Below are 13,892 nucleotides of genomic sequence, written 5' to 3' on the forward strand. Positions count from 1 at the left end.
AATTCCATATCCTCTGCCTTTTAGATTGATATTTACGTATTTGTTACAATAATCAAATTGCTAGTTATCATCAAAACCACGTTCCAAAAAACAAAAGAAAAAAGAAAAAAGAACAGGCATATCTTTCTCTTTTTTCCATATACAAACAAGAAAAACTATCTATTCCAAAACTGGAGAAAAAACTTGTGACACCAAAACAGTACCCATGTCAAGTACATTTTGAATTCTCTACTATTTTAATTTGTGCTTCTGGAATCTGGCTGATCACAGTCAGACCAGTTTTTTCAGCAGAAACTTCCACAGGAACCTGCAAGGGCTCCAAGGAGTCCACGATGTCTCTCATTAGAGGCCTGGCTTTTGGGTTTCGGTTCAAGCAATGGTAAGCCAACATGGCTGCCTTGTGAACTCCTTTTATAGGATAATCTCCCTCCAGTCTTGGATCCACAATATTCAGAAATTTCTTCTTCTCTTTAAGCAGAGGAAGAGCCCAATCTGTGAGGTTTTGCTCCCGAGCTGGTCTCAACTTGTCCAAAGATTTTCTTCCCGTCAAAAGCTCAAGAAGAACAACACCAAAGCTGTAAACATCACTTCTAGGAGTTAAATGGCCTGCACAGCGATAGATTGTGATTATGTTAGTCTGGATTTTATTACATCCAACAGCATGAAATCATTCATTTACACAAAATCTAAATGACCAAATTGTTTGAATGTCAGAAATGTTGAACAATGGGAAAATCATTCAATCTAAATATGATCTGAAAGGCCTTTTGTTTAGGAATGACTTACCAGTCATGATGTACTCTGGTGCAGCATATCCATATGTCCCCATTATGCGTGTAGAAACATGAGATTTGTCACCTACTGGTCCGTCTTTTGCAAGGCCAAAGTCAGAGAGCTTTGCATTGTAGTCCTGTTTCAGGCATTGAAAAGAAACTGCACTAGTAAGTACAAACCATAGAAATGGCATTAAATTATAGTCCTGATTTCATTTTTTTGCTCAAGTGGTAAATTTGAAAGGTGTTATACACATCTTTTTTCATGCTGGATTTGTCCTCAACAAATTATTAGCTATATGCCCTTGGTAGTATAGTTTCTGAGCAATGCATGAAGAGTACTAGTCCTACCATAATTACCAATGTAATTGTCATAATACAAGAGTAGATAATTCCTTCTTTTATGTTATTCAACAAATTCAAGTGAATTAGTTGATTTTCATTTTTAAGTGAAGATATAGAGCAACTAACCAGGTCCAGCAGAATATTAGATGTCTTAAAATCACGATAGATGACAGGTTGCTCAGCTTCGTGAAGGAAGGCAAGTCCTTTTGCAGCACCAAGTGCAATCTTCATTCTTATGGACCAAGGCATGGGAAGCAATACTCCTGCAAACATGAAGCAAATATCTACATTAACACAATCAAAATCTAAAGGAATTTGTTAACATAGTAGCATATAGAATCTGGAAACATTCTATATGGAAACAACATGTTTCTTTTCAGATCACATTCTCTAAATAACTCCAATTTTCAGTTTTGTACCCAAAAATAAATAAATAAATAAGAAGAAGAAGAAAGTTTGAGATATTATCTTATGCACTTTCAAAACCAAAAATTCATTTCTCCTATGATTTTGCTTCTAGTTGAATGACCATCTATTCAACACTTAGTTCTATCTTCCAGCAAACCTTTACATTTTGATGGCATGTAAACAAGATGCTAGACATCGCCATGGATCATTGCTTTCAAACCCTTACACGTAAAACAATCAATATTGTAATATGGTAAGCCTACACCATGCAATGTTATTAAACAAATTTTCATATCCTATAGCCTGGGTTACAGAAATTGATGTTGGAAAGGAGAAGTCACGAGAGGATAAATATGTTAAGAGGCTTAAATGGCAAGGAAACTGACCTTTCTCAAACTGTTTTTCCTTTTCAATTATTACATTGTTAAAATTATTAATAAGAATACAAAGGAAAAATAGAATGGAATGCTTACTTGAGAATAAATTGTTTTCCACGCTACCCCGAGCCATGTACTCATATATTAATACCCGATGTTCATCTTCACAGCAATAACCGATCAGTTTTACCAAGTTTGGATGGGAAAGCTGCCCCAAAAATATGACTTCTGCCTAGAAATGCAGAAAGCTATAAATGAATCTGATAAAGGTTATAAAATTATCTATAGCGAGAAAGAGAGAGATTATACATAGAGCAAGCTAGTGATCTTTTCTAATTTTCGTTAAATATCTTTTTAAGGACTAATAAATAGAATGTTAAGGTACCAGCCATTCTCTGTGTCCTTGATAACTATTATCTCCATCATGAACCTTTACAGCCACTTGAAGAGGTGGAAGACCCTCTCTTAAGTCCTCAGTGATGAAACCTTTATAAACACTTCCAAATCCTCCACCACCCAACATGTGGTCTTGCCTAAAATTTCCAGTCATTATCTTTAATTCACTGAATGTGAATGCAATCAATGGATTTGCTGCTGAATCACGACGAAGCTTCTCAACTTCTTCAGGATTAGATGGTAACTTACTATCATCATTTCTAGGTTTCGCTGAGGGGCTCTGATCTTTTGGAGACTCTGAAAAGTAAAATGAGAGAGCAAAAATCACATATCTGACAAACAGATGAGAATAAGTGAATTTGTTCTTTCATGGTGAAAACCAATCCCATACGGAGTACTAAAGACGATTGAAATTATTGCTTTAGAAAGTAAAAACAAAATTAGAAGCACTAGGTGGCATTTGGTAACGCATTGGTTTTTTATTTTTTATTTTTTTTCCTACTCAATTATGTGAAATTTAGTCCCTTCAAATGTCTGTAAGCGTTAGCGGTAGTTAGGTAGTTGGGCATCTCAATTAACTACAAGCATAAGGGGGAAAAGCTTAAACACAAAAGTGAAAACCATTTGCAATTGTGTTGGTTAATTTTATTTTGTACAGGCTTATAGTTATTTGAAATACCTAGTAAACACTAACTTTTACTTAGATTAACAAACATTAGAAGTAAGCAAATTACAAACAATTAGATAATAAAAACAAAAAACCAAACTCGGTAGTTTATTTTTGTTTCAGTTGTAATTTGAAAGGAGGACATGCTTGAAAATACTACTGAATTCATTCTATATGAGTAGTTATACAAAGAGAAGGGGGGGAAAAAAAAAGATGCGACTTTAAGTCAACTTCATGATCTCGAATCCATATGGACTATGACAAGTCTAAAAAACTAAAAATTTACTGTTAAACCAATAACGGAAAAGAAAGGAAAAGAATGTGAAGATACCTGTTAAAAAGGGTTAAAGAAAAGTTAAACTTTTAAGCAAAGGATAAAATCTCTTGAAGAGTCAACAGAAATTAAGATAAGAATCAACGCACTATGTCGAGGAGGTTCCACTACACACAGAGGAAAAGTAAGTGGATCACCTTTTTGAGTTGTCAAATACAAAAAAGTGTAAAAAAAATGTATATCTTCTTTGTTTTTCTCCATTTCTGATTGCAGAAGATTAGAAGAACCTAAACTGCATCCTGATATTTGCAAGACCTTTTAACTTTACAATAATTACCAATGAAAAAAACCAGGAAAAGTAAAATAAAAAGCTAAAGCAGAGCAAAGGAATATAACCTTTTAATCTTATATTTTGTAATTTTATTAAAATTATGAATTTCACTCTCAATTTCATAAAAGGTTCTACATCAATTGAGATTATGAATTATACATTGAGCTTCTTGAACATTATAATCCACCCATAATACGAGAAGATCAAACACAGATAAAAATCATTTGCATCATAGTTTAATCTTAATCTCAATCTACTGAAAGAAAGAAATAAAGAAAGAAAGAAAGGAATAACAGAAATACAAACCGAATAACAATCACAGATTGAAGACTCATCGAAAAAAATAAAAATAAAAAATAAGAACATTTAAACCAACCTGACTTCCCATTGGATGAGACTCTATAAACTGAAGGCTCCAACCTGCACCAGCAATTCCCCATTATACCATAACCAGAAACAAACCCAAACTCCACGTCCTCAACAACCCTCCATCACCACAGCCAAAGTTTCTTCACTCTTTAAGAAAGAGTTGGAGAGTAAGAAAAATGAAATGGAAAAAGAAAAAACACACACACACACACACTCTTTTTATTTTTAAATTTTAATTTTATGAAATGGGTTTTATGAGAAAAAGGGCAAATTTTGGTTTGTGGGTGCAAATGTTATGAATTAGAGAAGAAGTAAAAGAGATTTCTTGATGGTAATGATGGGGGTTGGGGTGGGGGAGTTGAGGTGGGTGATGGTTCTTGGCCATGGCGGAAATGGGCCCACAGAGTCGGGCTTTTGTTGGGATTCTAAATATGCGTTTGCGCATTTTCTTCTTCTTAGTGCGCATAGAAAATGCAATATATCCCCGCCAATCCTTTTCCATCATTCTCCAACTCGACATTCACTCTCTCTCTCTCTCTCTCTCTCTCTCTCGCTGTCTTGCGTTTGCACTTTGCAGCTATTTTTTCCGTAGTTCCCACTCTCCCACCCCTGGCTTGAAAGTTGTACCTTTTTATTTATATATTTTTGTGTGAATTAAGTTGCACCCAATTGCGGGAAGCTTACAACCACCTTACCTAATGTTATATGTATAATATATATAAAAACATAAGTGTATATATGAAAATGAATAACATCTAAGAGCATCCTGAAAGACTTTTTTAGTTTTTATAAATTTTTTATTTTAAAGAGTTAATTTTTAAAAATAAATTTTAATCTATTTTGTATTTTAATTCTTTAAAATACATTAGTAGTTTAACACTTCAAAGACATATTTTTTATATTTTATATTATATTAATATATTTTAATTACTATTTATTGTCAAAAATAAAAAATAAAAAAAAAATATACATACCAATAAATATTTATCGATAAAATAAAAATAAAAAATGATATAAAAAATATTGTTGGAAAATTTTTAAAAGTTTTATTATTTATGTTTAAATATGTTCTTTATTGTATAAAAGATGTTTTTTATTTTTAAAGAGTTTCTTAAATATATTCTAAATGGATACATTTTTTCCTATGATTTATCTAGTATGTAAATGTCTTCAGAGTCTCATACATAGGGAGGCTTAATTGTCTCAGAAGCAAAAGATTAATTTTTTTTTTTTTTGGGTAAATAAGCAAAAGATCATCTGATTTTCTTTTTTGTCTACCAATTAATCATGAGAACTGGTGTACACAGTTTGTATCACGATAGTATCTCCCATTTCAGTTAATTTGACATTATTTATTGCTAAAAATAATATTTTTACTTCAACTGTTTTATTTTCTTTTTATCTCCTTCAAGTTGAGAAATTTTTTTGGCAGCTTTTATTTGTATAATTTCTATCAATACAAATTAAGTGTGTCGAATTTTTATATGACGAAAGGGTAATTAAGAAAATCAACATATATATTTTATAAAGAGTAAAGTTATGCTCTTGACTTTTAAGAGTTTATTTTAGTTTCGTCATTCTCAATAAAAAAAGAAACGAAAAGCAAGCGTATTGCGGTGATGCGCGGAGTGGGAGATGGTACGATGATACATAATGTGGCCAATAAACATCATGGCATTGACCAAGGAGGTAGAGCAATAGCATATATATATATATAAATATTTATATGTGTGTATGCTTATATATATGAGCTTATTGCTAATCTCAAATCTGTGCATTAAATTCAAACTCAGTCCATTATTAATTAATTACCTCCCTTTCAACCTTAAATATACTTCTCTTCCATACCCACTTGCAGATATGGACATTCTGTTGAAAATGACTCTATCCGTCACCGATAGTGGAGACTAATGTTTCGATATTGCCCCTTCACTTTTTATTTTTATTTATTTATTTATTTTTTTTTTTTGTGTGTATGTGTGTGTGTGCGCGAGCAGGTACTCAAGTTTACTCGAAGCTCTTTTTTTTTTTTTTTAAATGAATGTTTTGGAATTGCTCACTTGATGCCAACTATATGTGAACAGAAAATATAAAATAAATTAGCAGTGTTACATAATCAGCATCAATATTTTATATACGAAAATCTATGTTCGATGTTTTGGTAGAATTTTGTTTTGTTTTTCCTTTTTTGCTAAGACTAGGTAAGTATGTTTTGATAGAATATGTGTGCAAAGAATTACTCCAAAAAAATAGTAATTAATTATATAGTGATATATTAAACAAAAGTTGATTAATTATAGCTCACATAATTGCATTAATGGTTTTACTGATAATTAAATTCTATACTGAATATGTTTATAACTTAAGCTTTTACTTAATCTGAAGAATGATGAAAAGCCACGCAATTATGAATCTATTAATTAATGGTCTACGACGAAACTATAATGTTGGTGTATGACGTCTCTCTAATATTGTATGGTCTTCGATCGGCTGCGTGATGAACAATTTTTTGTTCTTAAAGGATAAGAAAATTAAGTTGCTTTTTTCTCTGCAATGAATAAATTGGAATGCATGTGGGTTACTTAATCATATATATACAGGAAAATAAATATGATCAGTACTAAATCAACTCAACTTATATATATAGATATATGTCCAATTTATGTATTTATATATAAATATCATGTATTATATATTATATAGTCAGAGAAATGTTTTACTGGTTTTATGGATTGTCGGGCTATGTAATATGTCCCACGGTGCCAGATACATAACAAATATATATATACATATATATATATATATATATATATATATATGTTATATCCTCTCATTGGAAGTCTACTAATAAGTAAAAGCAATTTAATTAGGTCTAGTTGTCTTATGGGCCCAAAACCCAGTATGTGTATATTCCTTCCTAATTATTTCTTCTTCTTTTTCTTTTTCTTTTTTCTTCCCCCTTTTTTTGTAGAATCCTAATTATTTGTTTAATTGTAATAATTCTCACAAGGTAACCTTGAAGGTTACCACAGTGACATAATCATATACATATATAAAAGTGAAAGAAAGCTGACAGCCCACACATTTAGATAAATTATTGTCTTCTACAGATAATTATGGGTAATATAATTAGTGAGGAAACTGTGCAGATAATTGGAGAATTATAAAAGAGGTATATGTGTTGTTAATCATAGTACTTTATACATCCATATAATTAATTTTCTTTTTCTCAAAAATCCATTTAATTAATGTCAATGTAACTCAATAATTAGTCATAGTCAATGCAAAAAATAAATAAAAAAGAAACAAAACAGAATAATCATAGTTAAGATATATATATATATATATATACATTGTGGTGTACCTATATCATCCATACTATTAATTAATATTACTGTAATCAAGCACTTTTCACTAATTATAAAATGTTGAATATACATTTACAAACATAAATAAAAAACAATTATTGCAATATATATTTGTGTGTATATATATATATATATATCAAAAATTAATTTTATGATTAATCATGATATATTATTATTTTCAACCTATGAAAACTGCTGTTCCCCAATTCATGAATGCTTTAATGCGACTTAATTTGGCCCCACCTTTGCAAAGATGACAGAGCAAGCTAATGAATTAATTATCTGAAGTACCAGAGCACACATCATCCAGTTAACTTCAACCTGGGCAAAAGGGTAATTTTATTTCGTGATTTTATGGACCATGCTTACATATTGGTTGAATCGATCACTAAAAGCCATGCAAATACTATAATAAGAGGTCCTACTATCTCATGACAACCAAATGCCAGCGATGGAAAATTTAAGATCTTAATGACTTTTTCAAAAACAAAATATGTACATATACCTTCTTCTTCTTCTTCTTCTTCTTCTTCTTCTTCATGACATGCCTAGCTATATATATATATTCAAATTTCAATCGATTCTACCTAGCTAGGTAAGTGTGACAGGCACTTGATAATATTAAGTCTTTACTTACAGGTTATGCATATATTGTGCGCTTAGAAACACTTCGCAGCTATATATGTTACTAACACTGAATATAGCGAACGGTTAGTCGTTGATGTCTACATGTTATTTAGTACATTTCTTCTCCTAGATATGACGTATTTCCTTTACCACTTGAAAACGAAATTCATGATACCGCTACATGTCATTAATTTGTAAAAACTTTACAAATAATACCCTTTAATATATATATATATATAACAACAAACAATTCTCCATTTTATACACATTAAAATAGATACTATAGGCCTAGAATGTGATTGGAATTCAACCAAATAATTAAGGTAAATCCCAATTTGGATGATAGATTATGTTGCACTTGAAATTACTGCTTACCAAAGCAAACTAGATGTATGCTTTATTTCAATCATATTATTGTATATGATGCATATGAAGATGCCATAATTGATTGCTACTGAATTTGGAATGCATATTCTAAAGCAAGTTTTGAAGATTCATGTAGAAGAATACAAAATGATGTGAAGGTGCAAGCTTATATAAAATTAAAACTTACCTCAAAAGTTAAGCTCTTAGTTATAATTCTCAAATTACGCAACACGAATAGACACAAATTACGCAATGTACGCGTTAAGAAAAATTCATCCAACAATGATTAAGTTGATTAAGCATAAGTTGCTTATTGTGGAGAAATTTGTGTTTTTTTTTTTTTTTTTTAAATACAATAAGGATAACATACAGATAACAGATTAATAATGCCCTACCTATATGCTTGCTTTAGTCCTCTACTTGTAACATAGGGCATAATCATACTTCATACATTAGATTTTGTTCAATCTATATGTGGTGAATGTAATATAGAATGAGCTATTAGTATATGCTTTAGATTACTATACTCAAGTAGTATGTGCTTCAGAAAGTAGAATGAAATCCACCAGTTAAACTATTGGTAGTGCTTATTTATGTTAAGGACGAATGAATGTGTAGATGATATATGATGCATTACTATTAATGTAAGAGCAAGACCATTGATTTGGTTATTGCCTGGTAAAGAACATTAAGATTGTAGTGCAGTTTAGGTTGATCACTGGTTAACTAGTTAGTTAATTCCAAGATACAAGAGAGACTAAAATGCTTTTATCTAAAAGAATGGTGAAGATGATCACATGCATATAAATATCTTTAATTCTTAGGTAGGTAGCTAGCAAATCTAGTGGGTTTCATTAGAAGGATGGGAGGAACTATACTGGAAGTGCATGTGTAAATGTAGTAGTAGTCTTTGGATGCCACTCTACCTAAGGTATAGACATTGGTATAATTTTTTATATACCTATAATTAGGAAGCATAGAGGGAGAGAGTAAATGCTCTCCGTCATTCTTAATTTAATTTTGTCAACTAATTATAGCTAGCTTGGAATAGAAAATATCATCATGGACAATGTATATGTCAGTCAGTGTGTCTTGCAGCCTTGAAAGTCTTGAAGTTCACGCACTATAACCATTCCCACTTGGAAATCATAAATAATCAACGTTTTACTACAACACCACTACTATATAAACCCGACCACCCATGTGTGGTTCATCCACGGGAGTCGAAAATGGCAACTATCATCAGTCTTCAATATTTTTGGGGCCTATTACTGCTCTCACTTTCACTTTATGTTACTCGCTCCACCCCTGCCAAAACTCCTTGTGTAACATTTTTTTTTTTTTTTTAAAGTGCTATCTTACTTTTTTTTTTCTTTTTTTCTGGTTCTATATATTATCTCTTTTTGTAATTATCATGTCATCTATATATATATATATATACATATATGTACATCTTGATGGATGATTTATCGATTTGTTTTTCTTGTGTGTGCGATGGATGGATGATCCAGGTTTATATTGTCTATCTGGGGATGAATCATATTCGTGATCCTATGCTCACTTCAGACTACCATGTTCAACTTCTATCTAAAGTCTTTCTAAGGTTAATTAACTAATTAGCTACTTTTATTAATTCATATATATATATATATACATATATGTTGTAGCTAGCTAGATCCAATTATAATGCATGTCAAGATGGAGTTGTGGTCAATTAACACGTACTCACGTACTTACATATATACATATATATACACACACACCACTTAGAAACACAGAGTCGCAAAATATTTCTGTTCAATTAATTTATTACGTATGTGCTTTAATTTGTTGTAGTGAAGAAGATGCAAAGCAAGCCATGGTGTATAGCTACAAGCATAGTTTCTCAGGGTTTTCAGCAATGCTCGATTCAACCCAAGCATCCGCTTTAGCTAGTAATATAAATATTTGTGTGTGTGTGTGTGTGTGTGTGCGTGTGTGTGGTGTTTTTTTTTTATAAATATTTTTTCGTTTACATATATATATATATATATATATATATTTAATTAGCTATAGGCTAATTTATTCTTTAAGAGTCATGATGAAATATTTGGAATATATATATATATATATATATATGTATCGACAGAAGATTAATAAAATAAAATAATTAGGGCTGTTTTTTTAATTAAATAGTTTTTATGCAGAGAGGAAAGAAGTAATATCAGTGTTTAAAAGCAAGACGCTGCATTTGCACACAACAAGGAGTTGGGACTTCCTGGGACTTACCTTAGGCCATATGGCCACGCCTACGCCCAGCAATAACAACATCACCAATAATAATAATATGGCCTACATTTATGGTGATGATGTTGTAGTTGGGATCATTGATTCAGGTGTTCGATTAATTTAATTTCGAAATATATTATTCTCCAATATAATTACCAGCTAACTAGTATATAATGATTAAGTGGAATTATTATATTATAACTATATATATATATATAGTGCATGCAGTAATTAATTAATTAATCAAGAAGGCATGCATATGCATGATGCATATGTATATTTATATATATATATATATATATATATATATGGATATAAGCAGGTATATGGCCGGAATCTCGTAGCTTTAGGGAAGATGGTGGGATGAAGCCTATCCCATGGAGCTGGAAAGGAAGGTGTTGTAAAGGAGAAATGTTTGAGCCAGAGAAAGCGTGCAACCGCAAGTTAATCGGCGCTCGTTACTACTTGGAAGGGTTCGAAAGAAGATACGGGCCACTCAACCGCAGCGGGAATCCGGAATACCGATCGGCCAGAGATTTCCTGGGCCACGGGACCCACACGGCGTCAACAGCAGTGGGATCCGTAGTAGATGAAGCAATCAGTTTCATGGGGTCACTGGGGAAGGGAATTGCAAGAGGGGGTGCTCCAAGGGCTCGTCTCGCAGTGTACAAAGCCTGCTGGGGGAAGGATTACGAATCCATATGCAACGAAGCTGACGTCATTGCAGCTTTTGATGATGCTCTCTACGATGGGGTGCATGTCATCTCCGCTTCCATCGGTGTCACTCCCCCATTACGGCCCTTTTTTAATTCCAGCACTGCCATCGGCTCCTTCCATGCAGCCCAGCTGGGAGTTTCTGTGGTCTTCTCCGCCGGGAATGATGGATCCGATCCAGGTCTTGTCACCAATGTTGCGCCTTGGTCCATTTCTGTCGCTGCTTCCTCTATTGATCGAATGTTTTCTACTTCCATTATTCTCCCAGATACCAATCTTTCCTTCCTGGTGCGCATATCTATATATATATATATATATATATTATTTATATCTTATGTGCTTTTTATCTGGAATTAATTGAGTAATTGGTTGGACAGGGAGAAAGTTTTATCACCTCACCTATTAAAGCCAAATTGGCGGATGCATATCCCTATTTTTTCAATTCGTACGTTCCACCACCACCACCACCACATACACTACATACAAGTCATCATGAATTAATATTCCAATTAATATTCAAATCGGAATATGCATGCAGGATTTGCAGGGCCAGTAACCGGAGAAATGTATCAAAAACAGCGGAGGGTAAAGTGATAATATGCTTCTCCACTGCCGGACAAGTGAATGTTGAGGAGGCAGAAGAAGCAGCGAGGAATGCTAGCGCATTGGCTTTGATCTTCGTGGAACCCACCGTCAAGCTCACTCTAGTTGATACAATCCCCACTCTTCATCTCAACATTCAACAGGGAACTCTACTTAGGAACTTTCTTGTTTCTTCTCGCAAGTATATATATTCACATGCATGCGCTACAATTATTAATTAATTCAACAACATGTTTATATTAATTATTAATGGAGTTTAAATTAATATGTATGTCGATAGGCCCCCACTAGTGCACATAGAAGCAAGTAAAACCATCATCGGCAAGTCACCGGCTCCTACTGTTGCTTTCTTCTCCTCAAGAGGCCCTAGCTCCCTTGCACCCGATATTCTCAAGGTCCTCACTACATCTGACATACATATATATATATATATATATATATATATATATATAAAGAGAGTTAATAGTTTTATGATGATTTATAAAACACATTAAAATTAATATTTTTTAGCGTTTTAAAAAAAAAAAATATCAATTTTACTGTGTACATATATATAACAACATTAATATTTTTTTTTTCAAAAAGCATTCACTTTAATATAATTTGCTTTAATATAGTCTATAGTCTGCATGTGAACTATTCACATTATAAAATTTAGTTTTATATATATATATATATTTACATCTCCGAATAATACTTATTTATTTTTTTTCTTTATTATTAATTAATTTATCATTAACTCAACACATATACAGTGCATATGCATATATATATATATATATACATGCGTATCATATGGATTATGGGATATTATCGATATGGATGTATATATATTTATATATACATATATATATATATAATTAATGAACCCAATAATATTTTAATATGCAGCCAGACATAAGCGCTCCAGGAGTAAACATATTGGCAGCATGGCCTGAAAATACTCCTCCAACCGTGGATCCTAGTGACAAACGAAGAAATGTGAAGTGGAATTTTCTGTCAGGAACTTCCATGTCATGCCCGCACGTCTCCGCCATTGTTGCCCTCCTCAAATCAGCTCATCCCCACTGGTCTCCGGCCGCCATCCGATCTGCCCTCGTCACCACCGCCTACAACACCGACAAATACTCCGTCCACCACCCCATTCTCGACTCCGCTTCCATGAAACCTTCCGATCCCTTCGACGTCGGAGCCGGCCACGTTGACCCCTTGAAAGCATTCGATCCCGGGTTGGTGTACGACATGGAAACCACCGACTACATTCTATTCCTCTGCCACATCGGCTACACCCAGCAGCAGATTGAAGCCATGCTAATTCTAGCCCCCTGCCCCCACCCTGACGTCACCACCACGTGTGCTGCCTCATCCACAAATCTAATATCCAACATGAATTACCCTTCCATCACCGTCACCGATCTGCGATCCCCTCGCACCCTTAAGCGCAGGGTTCGCAATGTTGGGCATAACAGGAACGCCGTTTACTTGATTTGGAGGATTGTTAAGCCTCTTGGAGTGGAGGTGGTCATAAGGCCCAGGGTTTTAGTATTCTCCTGGTTTAGGCAAGAGATTACCTACTATGTCACCCTCTACCCTATTCACAACTCTCCACCAGCAACTGGCCGAAGATGTGATTTTGGGGACATTGTTTGGTCAGATGGCTTTCATCACGTAAGGTCTCCCTTGGTTGTGTGCGTCAATAACCACCACAACCACAACGCTACTGCTCAGCAGCAGCCTCGTAATAATTTCTTGTTTCTCCAACGCAAATGATTTATCATGCATGCTCCCTTCTATTTTCCTCTTTAAAATTCAATGTATGAATGATGATGTTAATCATCGATCCACAACCGCATGCATGAATGAATAATAATATTTGAATTTCTAAATCAGATACAGATCTGATTGGTTAAAGTGTGTATGTCCATATCATGTATATGTGAACATTTCAATTACACTAACTGTTTGTAAATCCAATGTCTCATTTATAATATATTTTCTATATTAAT

The 13,892-nt window shown here is 33.1% G+C and overlaps 2 protein-coding genes across 2 annotated transcripts; one reads left to right on the forward strand and one right to left on the reverse strand.

Moving 5' to 3' along the window:
- On the reverse strand, positions 1-4,521 carry LOC107415086 (probable serine/threonine-protein kinase PBL16). Its single transcript, XM_016023369.4, has 6 exons — positions 3,948-4,521; positions 2,289-2,596; positions 2,000-2,135; positions 1,245-1,381; positions 787-910; positions 1-606 (listed from the first exon to the last, which is right to left on the reverse strand). The coding sequence occupies exons 1-6, from the start codon at positions 4,009-4,011 to the stop codon at positions 209-211; spliced, it is 1,167 nt and encodes a 388-aa protein (XP_015878855.1). The 5' UTR covers positions 4,012-4,521; the 3' UTR covers positions 1-208.
- A 5,010-nt stretch (positions 4,522-9,531) lies between these two features.
- On the forward strand, positions 9,532-13,832 carry LOC107419341 (subtilisin-like protease SBT3.18). The gene is made up of 9 exons (XM_048472219.2): positions 9,532-9,626; positions 9,813-9,904; positions 10,138-10,235; positions 10,488-10,676; positions 10,892-11,571; positions 11,661-11,728; positions 11,822-12,067; positions 12,167-12,281; positions 12,778-13,832. The coding sequence occupies exons 2-9, from the start codon at positions 9,834-9,836 to the stop codon at positions 13,654-13,656; spliced, it is 2,346 nt and encodes a 781-aa protein (XP_048328176.1). The 5' UTR covers positions 9,532-9,626; positions 9,813-9,833; the 3' UTR covers positions 13,657-13,832.
- The last annotated feature ends 60 nt before the right edge of the window (positions 13,833-13,892 follow it).

Source organism: Ziziphus jujuba, chromosome 4, assembly GCF_031755915.1.
Source record: "Ziziphus jujuba cultivar Dongzao chromosome 4, ASM3175591v1".
Classification (NCBI taxonomy): domain Eukaryota; kingdom Viridiplantae; phylum Streptophyta; class Magnoliopsida; order Rosales; family Rhamnaceae; genus Ziziphus; species Ziziphus jujuba.

What these genes read in the sequence shown, in the direction of transcription:
- LOC107415086 (XM_016023369.4), bottom strand. Translation starts at nt 4,011, where the DNA reads ATGGGGAATTGCTGGTGCAGGTTGGAGCCTTCAGTTTATAGAGTCTCA. An exon ending in CTCATCCAATGGGAAGTCAG is followed by an intron (nt 2,597 to 3,947) that starts GTTGGTTTAAAT and finishes TTTACTTTTCAG; the next exon opens with AGTCTCCAAAAGATCAGAGC. An exon ending in CTAATATTCTGCTGGACCTG is followed by an intron (nt 911 to 1,244) that starts GTTAGTTGCTCT and finishes TGCCTGAAACAG; the next exon opens with GACTACAATGCAAAGCTCTC.
- LOC107419341 (XM_048472219.2), top strand. Translation starts at nt 9,834, where the DNA reads ATGAATCATATTCGTGATCCTATGCTCACTTCAGACTACCATGTTCAA. An exon ending in CCAAGCATCCGCTTTAGCTA is followed by an intron (nt 10,236 to 10,487) that starts GTAATATAAATA and finishes GTTTTTATGCAG; the next exon opens with AGAGGAAAGAAGTAATATCA. An exon ending in TATCCCTATTTTTTCAATTC is followed by an intron (nt 11,729 to 11,821) that starts GTACGTTCCACC and finishes ATATGCATGCAG; the next exon opens with GATTTGCAGGGCCAGTAACC.